This window comes from Suncus etruscus, chromosome 20 (assembly GCF_024139225.1).
Source record: "Suncus etruscus isolate mSunEtr1 chromosome 20, mSunEtr1.pri.cur, whole genome shotgun sequence".
Taxonomy (NCBI): domain Eukaryota; kingdom Metazoa; phylum Chordata; class Mammalia; order Eulipotyphla; family Soricidae; genus Suncus; species Suncus etruscus.
In genome coordinates, this window is record NC_064867.1 from 10862293 (window position 1) to 10879911 (window position 17619).

Genomic DNA, 17619 nt, shown 5'->3' on the forward strand with positions numbered 1-17619 from the left:
TCGTTTATTCTGGATTTTTTTATATACCTATATAATTTACACCAGTTTGATCTCCTTCTTTTGTGACAGGCATCTATTTTTATCAAAAGGGAATCGATGAAGAGAAAAGGTTTTTATAATGCAACTCTTTTGCCCAATGATAAGTCTGAGCAGAGTGTCTTAATATGACATTTTTGCTAAAAGAAATAATATTTCTTCTCAATGCAGGGGCAGCTCACATGCTGAGATGAAAACTGCTAACTCATTTCTCAATAACACCATATGTCTACAATTGGATAACCGTCAGTTCTCAAGGGACTCTTACAAGTGGAAGTTAACCAATCAACAGTACAGGCTTCACTACTAACTACTTGATTATCTAGTGATATTACTTAGAACTTTGCCAGTCAAACCAAAGTCAATCTGACCTAGTTCCTTCCCAGTAGCTTCCCACAACAATTAAATCACAAAAAGACTTTCATCCCTCCACAAACATATTTCTTTATTTTTCCAATGTCCTCTTCCTTTTACATATCATAAGGTACCAAAATGCTGAATCCCTAAATTCTCTAACCATTGGTTTTCAGAAAACACATTTTATAGAAAATAGTTACAGAATTCAGATTTAAAAGATGAGAACAAAAATATTCTAAACTGGTAAGAGACCCACGTTGTCTGAAAATTTATTGAAAATTAAAGAATAATATATAAACTAGCACATACTAGCCAACTATTTCTTGGCAACTGTGACAGTTCATTTGTAGCTCTTTATTTTGCCTTTAGTATCTTTATTCATGGCAAGGTATGTTTTAAAAATTACTTACCTAACATTGAATCATTTCTACTACTACAAGGCTGAGGCATTCCAGCTTACTCTGGCATGCATGTGATTTATTCAATTATTTTATATTAAATTATATTATATTATTTGCAAGCATAAAGAGATATAGTTACGTCCTTAGGAAATTTTCTTTTTGTAAGACCCCCAAGAATAGCATATATACTGATGATATTTAGACACTTCTGATCAGTTTAAATTTCTTTACCATGTGTCAGTAACTGATATTTTAGTGCCATCTGAAATTAGGAACTCAGGGGCCGGACTGGTGGCAGAGCAGTAGGGCGTTTGCCTTGCATGCAGCTGACCTAGGACTGACAGTGGCTCTATCCCCCTGTGTCCCATATGGTCCTCCAAGCCAGAAGCGATTTCTGAGTGCATAGTCAGAAGTAACCCCTGAACATCACCAGGTATGTACCAAAAACCAAAAACAAACAAAAAAATAAATTTTAAAAATTAAAAAAATAAAACTAGGAACTCAGATTTTATGACAACATCAACTTGTTATCAAAGTATCTAAACCGCTCTCATTTTATGTACTCTTTTTGTCATGAAAAAAATATTTAGAATCTGGCATCAAACAGTAAATATCACTGTTTAGATACTGTAGAATTTAGAAATAAGAATACCAATATTAATGACAGGAGACATAAACTTCAGTTCATGTGAATATTTAAGTATTTTTTGCTAAATTTTCTTTCTGATTAATTTTAGAAAATTAGCAAAGGACGTCAAGAAAATACTTTTGTAGTTAAATAAAAGATGAGTTTCACATGTTTTGCATGCTGCTGATTCTGACTGGATTTCTTACACCATCTGATTTACCAAGCAACACCAGGCACAGTTTTAGAGACCCCTAAAGCTGATGCATAGGGACTTGAAAATATACAAAGAGGGTTGGTGTGTCTAGGTAAACCCCTATATTACAGGGATCAAATAGCATTGCATTCAACACCTTTCTCACTAAACCTCTATTCTAGCTCAGTTGGCCACTACCCAGGAATATAGCTCCTGGGTCCCCTGAATATCATCTTGGAGATCTCCTCAAAATATTTAAACTTAAAAATACATATTTATAAAAGCAATTATTTACCTCATGGTGATGCAACAAAAAACTCATCACAAATACATCTTACTAATAACAATAAGTCAAAATATTATTTATCACATAATGGTACTTCTTACCTGGAATGCCTGGTGGTGTTTTCAGATATTTTCCATTAAAATGTTGAATTACCACTTCACATTTTTCGGTAGATTCCATTCTGGGAAAAAGGATAAACAAAGGCTTATGAGCTTTCATGAAATTATAGCAGGGATAAAAAATTAAAAAGATTATAAATCAAGAAAACACCTGACCAGGAAATTTTACCAGGATTGTCAATTTTTGTCATGACCACCATCACCATGTCAATAGAATATCACAAATTCATCACTGCTGAGGTTCTGATTTAGTTTGTTGAAAGCTGCCTACACAGAGGACAAAGTACTAAGTCCTCAATCATGGGTAATTTTGAGGCTTTATCAGACTTAATCCTTAAGAACAATATTTGGCAGTTGAATATCTAAATTTCATTAGAAGGTTTAAAGAGATGAACTTCACAAGAAATGGTAACATTGAGGTTTTAACTGTGACTAGCCTTAGTCAAAAATTTTATACTGTAAATACTAAGCTCCACTGTTGAGAAGCTGTACAAAACAAGCTGTTTTATTTTTATTGCTTGCAGCCTAAAGAACTGACTGACACAGTAGTGTCATGAATATACTGACAGTTATTGAAAAACCACTGGGTAAAGGATACAAAATAAATATTTGGGCTCCCAATGCAGGTGGTAAAATACAAATATGGAAATATTATGTTTTAAATTGTAAATTATGGACAATCCTCTATTTTTATGCTAAAGTTCAATATTCCTAAACTATGATTATTGTGCCAAATATCTGCAACTAATATCACATACAAATGAATAAAAATAACTCGATGGACCTCATGCATACTTAGCATATGGGAAGTTAAGGTTTAATACCTGATAACTAGCTATTTGATCTCTGAAGCACCAGTGGGAGTTGCCCCAGAGCAAAGCTATGGATAAGACTAGAAAATATCAAGTGGGGCCCAAGCAATCTCTACAGAGCAAAACAGTAAAATAAAATAAAATAAAAATGAACATATAAGACCATATCATTGTAATAGGAATATAGGCAACAATATAATTTCTTATGTATAGTTGTATCAGGACTATCTTATTTTTTCTTTCTCTTAGTATATTTTTGTTGTAGTATTTATATCCTGTTTTCATTATTTTTAAACTTTGGAAAAATAAAAATGTAGAAGTCAAGAACTAGGGATATAATGTAGGGTGGATGTGTTTACTTTGAATGTGGCTGATCCTGTTTGGTTCCTGGCACCACATACACTGAGCATTATTAGGGGATCACTCAAGAACATATAGCTAAAAATAGCCCTGCATATCATCACCAGGTATGGTCTATCCCACACAAATTAAGGCATTGATTTTGTTTAAAGAAAATAAATCCCACAAAAATATACTGGAGGCAAAAATACACTTATGAAACATTACGTGTATGAAAGAAGGTATATTAAATGTCCGAGAAATATCTAAATCAATAATTATTTAAACTGGGATGTGACCTCATATAAAATGGAAAACAAAACAAAAAATTGGCCATAAAAATTTCTGAATGTGTGTGCAATAACCTAAATAAATTTAAAACCAAATGTGTACGAATTTGAAGAGCTTTTGCCTCCTGCTGTATTTTTCAAGCAAATGGACAAAGTTTAAAACACCCTGGTCTAGAAACCAACTTCACAATCCCACAGAAGCTGAATGTGAGTCCTAAAAATTATAAAAGATATATTTTAAGTTAATTATGTTTATGTTATATTTCAGTAAACTCTATTTGTGCACCTAATTTAGATGTCTATTTAACAGGAGGAGCAAATTCTTTCCCAGGCAAAAAGAGATCTCAGATGCAGAGTTTTAAGAAACCTTGGACTAAAAGACAAATTTCAAATCTAGCTTTTATGCCATCTTAATAATATGAACTTCATAGAATAGAACTTTTCACAAATTTCAGGACTTTACTACATTTAAATTTTTTTATTATTTTGGGATAATATTACATTAGCATTCTATATGCAAAGAAAAAATATATAAACAAATGCCAAATAAATTACATTTAAATAGTGCTAAATTAATTCATGTGAAAGAAACATATTTTTAGGGAAAAACAGAGAAATGAGCACAAAAATTCCAGAAGTCTTTTTGCATTTGGCATAGAGATGCTATGTTCTCTTTCTGTATATGGGTAGAGTGTTTGGCCCTCAGATATCAGTAAATGGTTCATGGGAAACTCATGGTGAAGAGTTAGGAAGAGTCTTTGAATTATCTGGTGCTATTTTGAGGACTCTGAGAAGATATTATGAAGGAATTTGAAGATCATATTTAAGACAGATTCTATTTAAATAAATTCAATTATTTTTTCTTAATTTAAAAAAAATTCTTGAGCCAGAAGCTCAAAGTATTAACAGACATATATAGAGTTCTAGATTCTATCCTCAACACCTTGAACAGCAATAATAATGACTCAGAATTATTTTTTTAATATTTCTGATGTGTAGATTCCATAAGATCTAGAACAGACACCCATTTTTATGTATGAAGCACATGATATGTCTCTGCTTGTAAATAAGAACTACTTCATGAAGATAAAAACTGCTGTACCACCATTAAAGACGTTTTAAATGACATATTTGGCTTAAGATCTGCTTGCTTCATATTGAAACTTAAAAAGATTTATACCGCAAGTGGTATTTATTTTTCTAGTTTTAATGAGTTATAATTAACATGTACAATTTACATAGATAGGATAATGACCTGATTTATGTATGTTCTGAAGTATCTACCTGAATAAGCTTTATTATTAGGCATTACTTCATATAATACAGAAAATGAAAATAAAACCACTTGTTTTCTTGAGATGAAACTCAGTATTTACTTTCTTAATATATCTATAAATAGTACCTCTAGAGAACTTAATTTATATGGTACTATTATATGGTATTTTTTTTTAACTTTTGAGAAACTTCCAAATTTTTATACTGCTTCTATAAGTTTGCAATGTCACCAATAGAACACAAGACTTTCTTTTTTTTGTATTCTCACTAGCTTCTGTTATGTGTTGCCTTTTTACTAAAAGCCATTCAATGGGAATAAAGGAATATTAATTGTAATTTTTATTTATATTTCTCTAATGACTAATAATGTTGAATACCTTTTTTATGTGCTTGCTACCATATTACCTGTTCATTTAGGTCTTGTGCTCATTTTAATTATTTCTATGCCATATACCATATTTTCCAGCATATAAGAAAACTTTTTAACCCATGAAAAATTTCTTAAAAGTCAGAGGTTGGGGCCAGAACAGTGGCACAAGTGGTATGGCATTTGCCTTTCATGCACTTACCTAGGATGGACCTTGGCTCGATCCCCCTGAGTCCTATATATTCTCCCAAGCCAGGAGCGATTTCTGAATACATAGTCAGGAGTATCATTGAGCATCACTAGGTGTGGCACCAAAACCAACACACATGCACACACACGCATATATTACATATATATATATAAAGATATAAACTATCTTTTTTTCTTTTTTATTGTAAGAATTTATTCAAGAGACAAAATTAACATATTGAGGTAAACTAATATAACATAATATAGTAACATAACATAACATATATAATATAATTAATATAATATAATAATACATGTAAGTCAAAGAACATTTCTGATTAAAACAATTTTTTAATCATAATGGCTTACATATCTTTCACAGTAGTATTTTAGGTGCATATTCATATTGAATCAGGGGAATACCCATCACCAAATATGTCCTCCCTCCATCCCAGTTCCCTTTCTACAACCTATGTACCCCACCATCCCCGCCCCCTGGGCAGCTAGAGTAGGTGGTGCCCTCTTTGTCTAGCTTACTATTAGTGGTCATATATCTGTTTGGTCCTGGTATCCTCCCTTGTTTCCCCCTCTATTTAAAAGGCAGAGCTAGATAAATCGAGTTATGTGGTTTTGTTTGAAGGAAAGAAAAGCAATAGATTGGGGTACAAAATAAGAAAAAATGAAGTCAAATACGCTGAAAATGGGCGGAGTCCTTGTAGAGGCTTTCAACCTCAGTTTGAGAGAGAATGTGAAAAAAGTAATTGAAACACCACAACAATACAGAAAGAAATATTAAATTAAATATCCAGTAAGCACTACAGCAATAAAGACAAGCACCACACAATAGTCTCGTTTCTGAAATCAAATCATGCTGGAGTGGAAAAAGAAAGAGAAAGATAATATAAAATAAAATAATATTGAAGACATCAACTTCAATCTCTATACCAAAATAAAGACGTCAAAAAAATCGATCAATCGATAAATATGTGAAAAGATGATTGTTTTGTGTTTTTTTCTCTCCCCCCCCCCTGTATAGGCACAGTAACTATTGGGGATATTGTAGAGAGAATTCCCTTGGCCTAGGAGATACAGAATTTCTCCACCCCTGAAGTATACTGTCATGGGATTAACTATAGAGTCCTTGCATGATCATTTACTCTTCCCTTAGTGCTTTCGTGGTGTATGGAAGACTTCTGCTTCGTCTTGAATGGTAAAATCAGACCTCTGTATCTAAGAGATCTTGGTGACTGTGCAGCTCAAGGAATGGAGCTTATGATGAAGTCTTTCTTTGTGGTTCTAGCAGTTATGCTTCTTCAGTGTCGTTTTAATCCATCTTCTGTAGTTGGTGGTCTTGGTCATTATGTTGCTCCTAGGATGGAGCCTGGGATAAGGACTTTCGTTATGTTTCTGGAAGACCCGTTCAGTTGCGGTTGTCTCAGTCAGGCCTCTGGAATTGGAGATCTTGTTTGTTGAACAGATCGTAGACCAAAAGTTGGGCTAGAGCTTTTTGTTGCTGTTGCTGTTGCTGTTGTTGTAGGTCCCTGGATGCATACTGCCCAGTCCTGGTTGTAACAACCAGTCATCTTTATATACCGATCTTGGCTTTTGCACAGATCAAAGGGTGACATGTTTTCTGATTTTGTCTTATCGTTAGCTGATGAGGAAGGACAACTTGCTCTTAGATCAAGTTGTTCCCATTTCCTCATTGTCAGGTTATCAATTTAGAACTGGCACATGTTGGCGTCAGAACAGCATTGTGAATGCCCTGGAGGGAATTTGGATCCTGGAGCTGTTGTGGAGAACTCTGTCATTTCTATGTCTAGGATCCAGGAGTCAAGGCTGGATGGTCGGTGTCTAGTTCCCTGGAGCCTAAGTTGTTTCCACATGACATACGTTCAAAGTGGGAGATGTCCCTGTGTTGTAAAGAAGTATGAGTTCTTATCCCTAGTAGATAAGAGCTTATTTTTATATGTAAAATTTCCCCTTTGTTTAATATGTCTTTGCAGGAAGAAGTGGTGCTACATTATATTGCTGGTGGGTTTGGGGTGGAGAAAAAGAAAACAGACACCCAACAAAAACTAAGAATATATATGCTCACACATATATAATGGAAAAAAAGTTTCTTTAAAAAAAAAGATTAAATAAAAGACGTAATTAAAGGAATAAAGAGGGGCCGGGAGAGGTAGCATGGAGACAAGGCTTCTGTCCTACCTGTAGAAGGACGGTGGCTCAGATCCCGGCATCCCCCATGGTCCCCTGTGCCCACCAGGGGCGTTCTCCAAGCATAGAGCCAGGAGCACCCTCTGAGTGCCACCAGGAGTGACCCAAAAGAAGCAAAAACAAATCAAATCAAATAACAAAAACTAAAACAAAACAAAACCAACCAACCAAACAAACAAACAAAAGAAACTAACAAGAATAAAAAAGAAAAAAAAGGAGGCAAAACAAAGAAAAAGGGAGAAAGTGATACAGGAGATCACTTTACATTTGGGGAGAAACAGGATAAGAGGTTGTGTTATATAGGTCTATACTTATGATGAAAGTATAGGCTTCCCCATTGTCTTTTGAGATTTCCTTGCGAAGTGTGGGGTCCAGGCAGGGAGGTTTGGGTAGAGTTCTTGCAGTGGGGATCCTTTGGAGCTAGTTCCAATATCAAGCCACAGCCACAGTAGGGAGAGGTGATTGGGAGGGCCACACTGCATGGGTCAGTTGGCGTGTTGGTTATATTTTCTTGCCGGGAACGAGATGAGAGTTTGAGTGGGTGTCTCTTCACTTGGGTAGTGGGTACTGGCTCGTTGGGGTAGGAAGTCTGTCTTGATGCCTACTGAATTAAGAACTGAGGTTGAAGAGTTATAGTGTGGTGGGAATATTGGGGGTGGAATTGAGAGGTGAAGGAATAGTCGGATTTCTGGAGGAGGGAGAGGGAATAGTATATGGGAAGGGTTATATAGGGTATAGGTATAGGGAAATCCAAATCAAGACAACAATAAGGTACCACCTTACACCAGTGAGGATGGCTCACGTCAAAAATAATGGGAACAATCTGTGTTGGAGGGGATGCGGTATGAAAGGCACTCTCATACACTGCTGGTGGGAATGTCCCCTAGTCTAACACCTATGGAGAACAGTCTGGAGAGTGCTCAAGGTACTCAGAATTGAGCTCCCATTTGACCCAGCAATTGCTTTCCTAGGTATCTACCCCCAAGTCGAAAGGACATTCATCCCAAAGTATGTTTGCACTCCACTATTTATCGCAGCACTCAGTGTAATAGCCAAGTCTTGGAACCAACCTTAATGTCCAAAAACAGATGAGTGGATCATTAAGATGTGGTATCTATACACAATGGAATACTACATGGCAGTCAGAAATGATACAATCACAGACTTTGCAGGAACGTGGATGGACCTAGAACATATTATGTTACGAAGCAAGCCGAAAGACAAAAGAATGATAGCACTATTCTGAAGTACCTAGAATATACACCAGATATACATATATATATACATATATACATATATATATACATATATACATATAAATAACATGTTATTTATGTTACAAAGCAAGCCGGAAGACAAAAGAATGATAGCACTATTCTGAAGTACCTAGAATATACACCAGATATACATATACATATATATATACATATATACATATAAATAACAGGGTGAAACAGAATAGAAACCTCAAACACTGTAATAATCACCATATACTGGGGAGTAGAGCCAAAACAAAGGGGAGAGAAACAACACAAAGCCCAACTACACATTATATCATAAAGAAACCAGCAACAACAGAAACAGCAGCGTAAAGAGAACAGGTATGTAATTATCGTTTTACTACAAAGGCCCATAATAATTTACTAGGGATCTTACACAGGAATACAGGTAAAGATTATGACAGAAAATTAATGAGTCCAACGGAAACACTTCAAAACATTATATTTGAATGCCTTAACCTTACCACATTTAAAATAACCTCTCAGTTTTTCTGTCCATAGGGGTTCCTGGATATGAAGTGTGAACATCCTATGGTGGTACCTTGATGCTTAGTCAAACGAGGCACCACACTCTGCTTGAATCATGAAAATGACTGGATAAAACTCTTTAACATACCCTTTATCTCTATATTATGCCTTATTTTAGGACCTGAAGCACATGACCAGACAGATCACTGAAGCAACGACCGAGACCTACAGATTTTTACCACAGGGCCCAAGCATCAAACATGTTCAACCAAACTAAGATGCCCTTGCTCTTATACCCTCTCTTCTCATTACTTCGTATTTTGTTGTTGTTGGTGTTTGATTGTTGGTTTGTTTTGTTTTGTTTTTCCTATTCTCTCTTCTTGTCTCCCTCTTCTTCCACCTTCTCCTCCTCACTATCATCAATTTAATCATGTCAAATAAAAACCACATAGTTACCTCCTTTATAGGAAAGGAAAGCTGACATATAGGGTGCTGTGGACAAAACTGAAAAGGGTAAACACCTATATAAATAGACCTCACTAACACAATGGTCAGTACTCGAGACACAAAACCTATACATACCCAAAAGTTGATCTATTAGTTTCCTTTCCTTACAAGTACTATACTTAGTACTCAGCGCATCTCTTGCCCTCCGCACCTCTCTACATTAATAGACACCTAAGCTAACTTCTATCTGTTTATATGTGGGCAGGAGCACACAGAGATAGGAATCATCCTTAAGGGACAAACCTAAACTATAAGATATCTTTTTAACCCATGAAAAACTTTTTAAAAATCAGGGGTCATTTTATACGCCAGTATACAGCATGCTGAAACTTACTCCAGCTTCAAAGACAAGTGATCCGCCCCCCTCTTACATCCACATCCCATCCAGCTGCCAGGCATCCTCATTCAGTCCCCTGCTTGTCCTAATTCATCTTTCAGGGCATACAAAGGAACTGAGTTACTGAGCACTGCATCCCATCCAGCCGCCATGTGTCATAGTTCGTATGCAGCTTTCCGGAGCTCAAACCCTATGTTTTAACAGGAAAAGTAGGGGGCCGTCTTATATGCCCAGTCCTCTTTCTCATACATCAGAAAATATGGTAAGTATCTCATATATTTTTGGAAATTTATCTCTACTAAAATATGATTTTAAAATATCTTTGCTTCTTTTGATTTCGTTTTGTTAACACTTTGTAAACACTTTAGGATAACTTTAATCATGAATCTACTTTAAAATTTTTATTAATATTATAAGACAAGATTTGAAATTCTTTAAGTTGCTAATGATACATTTGCTTCAGGTATTCAATGTTCTAAAATCTTTCCTACCTCTAGTATGACCTTCCTTCCTCCGATGTCCCCATTTATACACTCCCCATTAAGCCTGACCACTTAGCAGGCACAAATTAATTTACTTCATATTTTTTGTTATAACACATAACAATAATATAACTAAAGTCATTGTTTGAGGATTACGAGCTATTACGAGTTGCTTTTGAAGCCTTTTGTATTATTTTCCTCTCATTGAGTTTAGTGATTCTTTAAGAATCTGTGCCTTAATTTTCTATGTTTATAATGTGAAATCTGGAAATGATGCACACCTTAAATGACCTCCAGGAACTGTGAAACTGGTATGATTCAACAGCATGGAATCTCAAGTGGGCCATTTATAGGTTGGTGGAAGTTGGTTTTGGGTGGAGCACAGCCTTTAGGCAGGGTAGGAATGTGGCTGGATCCACACTCCAGAAGTTTCCAGAGATCTGTGCCCTGAGAAAGAATTTACCTGAGTAGATTCCACCAAGAAGTCTCTCTGAGATTAGTTGTGGAGTTCGAAATTCCTAATAGTTCCTTAGGTCAAAAGAAAATGGGCAGGCAATTCCCTTGCTTGTGAAGATTTAATCCCTGGCACTTTATATAATCCCCCAAACCTGAAAGGAGTGATTTCTCAGCTCAGAGTCAGGAGTGAGCTCTAAACACAGCTGGGTGTGGTCCCAAAGTTAATAAAATATTTTATATTTCATAGCTGTATAGAAAGTGCATTTCTGAAAATAAACAGTACATTTCAAAAAGTGTATTTCTGAAATACTTCAAAAAATAGAAAGTGTATTTCTTTTCAGGAAATTTTATTTTCTGAAAATTTCCTAAAAAGAAAGTATAGAAATTATTTTGACATTGATAGATTAGTTTTCATTTCTAAATGTCCCAGTGTACACATGAAGCATGATTTTGAAGAATGAATCTATTTTTCTCTTTAATTTTTAAGTTGGGCTTAATATCTTTTTGTTTGTTTGTTTGTTTTGGGGTCACACCTGGAGGCAGTCAGGGGTTACTCCTGACTCTGTGCTCAGAAATCACTCCTGGCAGGCTCAGGGAACCATATGGGATGCCAGGATTCTAACCACCATTCTTCTGCATGCAAGGCAAACACCTTACTTCCATGCTATAACTTCGGCCCCTGGGTTTAATATTTTTATAAACAAAAATGAAAATAGAATTTTGCTTATGTTTAATCACAAATTCTTGAAAACACCAAAACATCTGGAGTAGAAATTTTAAATTATTAATTGTTTACTTCAAATATTTATGAGTAGCTAAGTACAATGTTCTTTTCTCAAGCTTTCTCTTCAGTGGGACTCTTTACCATATGTCTTTTCACTTATTATTTATTTATTTATTGATTGATTGATGTGGGAAACTTCCACTTCTAGGAACAAAAGAATTCTAATTCTATTCTTTCTCTCTTCCCACAGGATCTACTATCTATTGTCTCTTAGGGAAAATAACCTTCCCTTCTAGCAGAGACATGAATGGGAGAGGAAATGTAAGCCCTTAATTACTACAGATGTTACTTTATGGAATTTTTATTCCAGGAGAGCTACAGAATGAAAAGCTTATGCCCCAGAGCTCAGTCCCCTTTCAATCTCTCTCTGGGTACTCATCTAGATAAAAGGCAGTTAAGAATCTAAAGCTTGCTTGTAAGAGTACCACAAATCAAATCTTTTCTTTTCTTAAAATGACATAGAATTCAAAATGAAGACTGACAATAGACAGGGGGGTAGGGGAAGTTAGTGTGTGTGTGTGTGTGTGTGTGTGTGTGTGTGTGTGTGTGTGTGTGTGTGTGTGTGTACCAGAGCACGTTTGTGTTGAATATCCATAATGTGTTTTAGAAAAGCTAAACAAATAAACCAATTGGCCAACTCACTGCACCTCCCTGAAATAGTTTTGTTCTCATTTGAAAACCCCAAGTCTTTCCTCTTGAATCCCAAGTATAATTGTCTTTTCTTAAGACTTTTACCGCAATTTCAAGCTGGGTGGAGGTTTGTTTCGATGCACAGAGAGAAGGCATCCTAGATTGTTCACTTTTGGCTTCATTCAGATTTAACTAAGTGAAGGTCTGCCGTGAGCCTTTAGAGACTCTTGTCTCTAAAAGAATAAATGCAATAAAAGTCTGTTTTCTGTAGCTGCCGGCACTTAGTGTCAAACCATGTTATGCTGCACCACCCAGCAGTGACAATTTCATTTTAATACCCGAGGTACATTTTAATGAGCCAGAGCTATCCTAGCAAAGACAGCTATACCGGAGCTGCCACAGGGCAGGGTTTAAGGTTCCTTATGCACTGTAGGTGGGGCATGGAAAGAATGGGAGACCCACAGAATGAAAGGGGTAGGAGACTGCATATAAATAACCACCTTTGAAAGAATATGCCCATTTTCTTCTCAAGTTTCACAATTAGCCACTTTGAAATGCCAGTTCAAGCTATCTGTAATCTGGCACACGCTTCAGTGGAAAATGACACTAGTATTATCAAGTGGGTCTGAAAAGGCAGCACGCAGGACAAAGCTGTCCTTCACATGGTCCTTTTAGCTGGACCGCAGAATCACAAGTGCATCTATTCTTTCTAGGCAGTGTCTGAACTCCCCCCACTCCTTTCCTTTAAACGGCTCGTGTGCCAGCTCAACCTTTTACCCAATGATACTTTAATTAGATTCTTACAAGTCTCCAATCATTGTATAAGGCTTCGGGGTTTTCTGTTAGGTCTGATGTTTAAATATAAATAGACATTAAAGGTCCCGTTTGACATTCTTTTTTGTCACAGTGCCTAGGATCTTAGCTCCAGTCATTCGAAACACACCACAGAATTGTGATTTTCTTGCTTCCTTTTTTTTTTTTTCAACAGCTAATGAGTGGAAGTAGTTTTACAGTCAATATAATTCCCACTGGAAAACTACATCATATAAGAATCTGATCCAATACTAGTAGAATGTTCTAGGTCAAGCTTAAGATACAGAGGTGCGAATGTGGTTAGCAAAAACACTTGCAGTCTACTTTATTTATGTCTCTTCCTTGAAGACTATTGATTTATCACCTTAGACTTAAAGCAATAAGCATTATTAGCAATATACTTAAAATAAACCTGTCATTTATTATCATTTATTATGTCTAATAGGAGGTTTCCAATATTGTGAAATTTTTGTGGTTTTGCAATCACAGGCTTTGTACAAATTATTGGCAACATAGAACACAAAATGTTGTAAGGCAATCACCCTTGTTTCCGGTAACATTTTCATAAAGAGCCAACTGTAAATACATTTTACAGTACTACAATGTATGTTCCTTTTGACATTCCAAAACCAAATTAATTAGATCATTGATTTTTGATTTTATTGTATCAGAAAGAATATATTGTATTGATGTATTGATCTGATATATTATATCAGAAGAAATAATGAATCCTCCAATAAAAATAAGGGCGTGAGTTGAATTTTCTGCTTAGTTGCTGCAATTTGTTTTCTTCCTGTCACTTGTTTTACATTCTTCGTAAACATGTATCATAAATGCAAACTGGTCTAAAAGAATGGCTTCACTACCATTTCCCTTTATAGACACAGATTTTGTGAAGAATACTCATCTTTACAGCACAGTTTTCTCAAGAATCAGATTTTGGATTAACATGGGTTGACCCCACTATTTAAAAGCACTTATTTATTGACTAGAAATAATCTCAAATATACACTATTTGCATTAGAAAAATGAAGAAACTAGCACTTAAAGGAGAGACAGGTTGGCTTCCTGAAAAGCTTTTTAGTGGAGGAACCAGGACAGTTAACCTTTCTTGATTCTTAGTCTAGGAGTTCTATGAAAGAGAGACCTTTTGTTAGCATTTTTATCACTCATGCCTCCATTACATCTGTGAATTTGTTACACAACATTCAGGATATAGATATATATAATAGGTATACAAATAAAAAATATGGTAACAAATCAGAAATAGCTATTTAAAACATTTCTTTGGTCTACATTCATTTTTATTATTTACTAAAGTCAGAAGTAAGTTTAAAATATGTGTTTGTTGTATTTTTATAAAAATCTAACCATAGTCAAATATCTGATACTTTAAGAAGTTAAGCTGTCTCAAAAATTTCAGATCAATATCCTGATTTTTAAAAAAAGTTTTCAATGCTGAAATTCCTCTTTGCATATATTTGAAGTACAATATTACAATTTGTTTAGAGCCATTCCATAAATTGTTGAATATTTTGTCCTCATCCCCAACCAAAATTCATTTAACAATTTCTTATTTTAAGGAAACTCAAGTTTTAAACCTATACTACTTGATAACTCAGTAAATTCTTCTTGAATATTTAATGATAGATGACTGACAATTTTTATTTTAACTAACCTAACTTTTAGACTTTTACAATCAAGATTTTTCAATCAAAATGTGAAGAAAAATGTCTGAACTTGTCTTCATACACTTCAGATGATTATTTATAGTTTATAAAAATAAATATTTGTAAGATGTTTTAAATTATAAAATCATTATAGTTATAACCTTTATAAAGAACAATTGGCAACTTATTGCTCCAGATACTTTTTATTAAGCTTTATTTTTTAATCTTTTAAAAAATGTAACCAATTTTTATTAAAACAACATGTTTTTTTCCACAAATATCACCTCTAGATTATCTCTCTCCCATTTATATGCTTTTTCAAAAGACAACAAAAATAATTTCTTACATATGCTTCCTTCGAAGCATATCTTATGTCAAATAACAAATGTGTCATGTTAGAAAGACCATCTAGGTATTTCTTCTAATTAAAATGCACATTGAGGAACCAGGTAATAAATTACTATAACTCAACACTGCTAATTTCAAAAATTCTTTAGGAAGCATTTAATATATGATAAATACATTTAAAAATTCCTTCCCCATACTTTTTCCTATAAATTATTTCTGACATTTTAATAGCAGCAGGTAACATGAGATCTTTTCCTACTGAGTATGACATTTTAGGTTTTGTAATTAAAGAGGCTGTCTTATTTAATGCCAGTAAATATTATTTATTGATGGTAGCAAAATTATTTTTTGCTTTATTTTGGTTTAAAACCTGGTGATGCTCAGGGGTTACTCCTGGCTACACATTCCTGGCAGTATTCAGAGGACCATATAAAATACCCAGTATCAGCATGTGCAAGGCCAGTGTCTTACCTGCTGTACCATCACTTGTGCCCAGAAAATTTCTTAAAAAATTTTATTTTATTTTCTATTTTTATTTTTTATTTTTTTTTTTTTTTAGTTTTTGGGTCACACCCAGCAGCACTCAGGGGCTACTCCTGACTCTGTGCTCAGAAATCGCTCCTAGCTGGTTCGGGGAACTTATGGGATACCGGGATTCCAACTACCATTCGTCCTACATGCATGACAAATGCCCTACCACTATGCTCTCTCTCTGGCCCCTTCTTAAAGGGGCTGGCTATGAGCTCAGAAATTGCCCCTGGAGGTAGAGGTGAGGGGGAGAAAAAAAAAATAGAAATAACTCCTGGCTTGGGGGGTGCCCCATGCTAGGTTAGCGATGTGCAAGGCAAATGCCCTACTACTTGCAACACCACTTCAACCATTTAAAGGATTTTAAAAGTTGTATCAAATACACCTCTGCTTATTGCCACGTGGTTGGTATTAATATGTCATTAGCTTGGCTTGCTTCCCATTGTTTATATATATATATATATACACATATATGTATACATACATATTTGTATATACAGATATCTACACATATATGTAACATATTATCTAAAATTAAGCACACATTTTTCCAAATCAGCATGGTTTAGAAGTAAATACACAATTAGAAGTGAATTCATATTGCAAAATGATTCAGCATATTTTTTCTTGTCAATTTAGGAGTTTTGCATTCTGGTAGTATGATAGTCAAATTGTCATCCGTATTTTTTTCTCCTTTTCTATATAAACTTAGCCATATTTCCATAATCTGAAAAATAATTTTGTTCTAAGACATGAATATTGTTAACAACTTCTCAATATAATACTAGCTTTACTTCAAGATATTTTATAATTTAAAAAGAAATGTTCATTCTTACGGACAGTGTGTTAATAGTATGTGTAATGTATGTAATGATTTAAGTCTTGGTTTTTCCTAATTATTCCTATATTTATCTGTTTTATTTTATTATAGGGTTTTTTGTTTGGGAGCCACACCTGGCTGTATTCAGGGTTCACTTCTTGCTCTGTACTCAGGAATAAATATGGGAGATGCGTTGAATATCAAATATAGTGCCAGGGATCAGACAACTCATGAAAGGTAAGAGATGTACTAGTTGAAGGATCATTGTACAGTCTCTATTGCTCCAAGAAAAAGAGTTTAAAATTTCTGTCATTAAATACCATTGGAATGAAGCATCATTTGTCAACCTCTTTGAACTGCAACCATATATTTAATATTTACAGACTATCAGTGACAACAGCTCCTTTTTCTTCTCATTAATGTAGCAACAGTGACTTTGTCCTGATTTCTTAAGCAGATAGTTCTACCTTAGATTTTCTACTCCCCTTTCTCTTTACGGAAGTTCTTTTTCTAACTTTTCAAAGTTATTCTTTTAATTTTTTTCTACTTTATTATCATTTGCATTTCAGTTTTCAATACTATCTTAACAGTGTTTTCCTGTCCCAGAACCCAGGTCTCTAATTCTGTCAGAATTCTTGACTTTAACACTATGCTTTTTCAAATAATAGTTTAATTTATATTTTGAATTTTGTCTGGCTACATAGTTGGTCTTTCAATACAATAGTATATAAATCATGAAATAAAAATATTATTTTGTGGGCCCGGAGAGATAGCACAGTGGTGTTTGCCTTGCAAGCAGCTGATCCAGGACCTAAAGGTGGTTGGTTCGAATCCCGGTGTCCCATATGGTCCCCCGTGCCTGCCAGGAGCTATTTCTGAGCAGACAGCCAGGAGTAACCCCTGAGCACCACCGGGTGTGCCCCCCCCAAAAAAATATTATTTTGTATAAAGCCCTGAATTTTTTTTTAATTTTTATTTTTAATT

General features: G+C 34.8%; 1 protein-coding gene across 3 annotated transcripts in view; it reads right to left on the minus strand.

Moving 5' to 3' along the window:
* Window positions 1–17619, minus strand: part of RBMS3 (RNA binding motif single stranded interacting protein 3) — an 835235-nt gene that overhangs the window by 269470 nt on the left and 548146 nt on the right. For all 3 annotated transcript variants that reach the window (XM_049766066.1, XM_049766067.1, XM_049766065.1), the window contains exon 6: window positions 2003–2082. In XM_049766066.1, the coding sequence (XP_049622023.1) occupies window positions 2003–2082 (80 nt within the window). The remainder of the gene's footprint in view (window positions 1–2002; window positions 2083–17619) is intronic.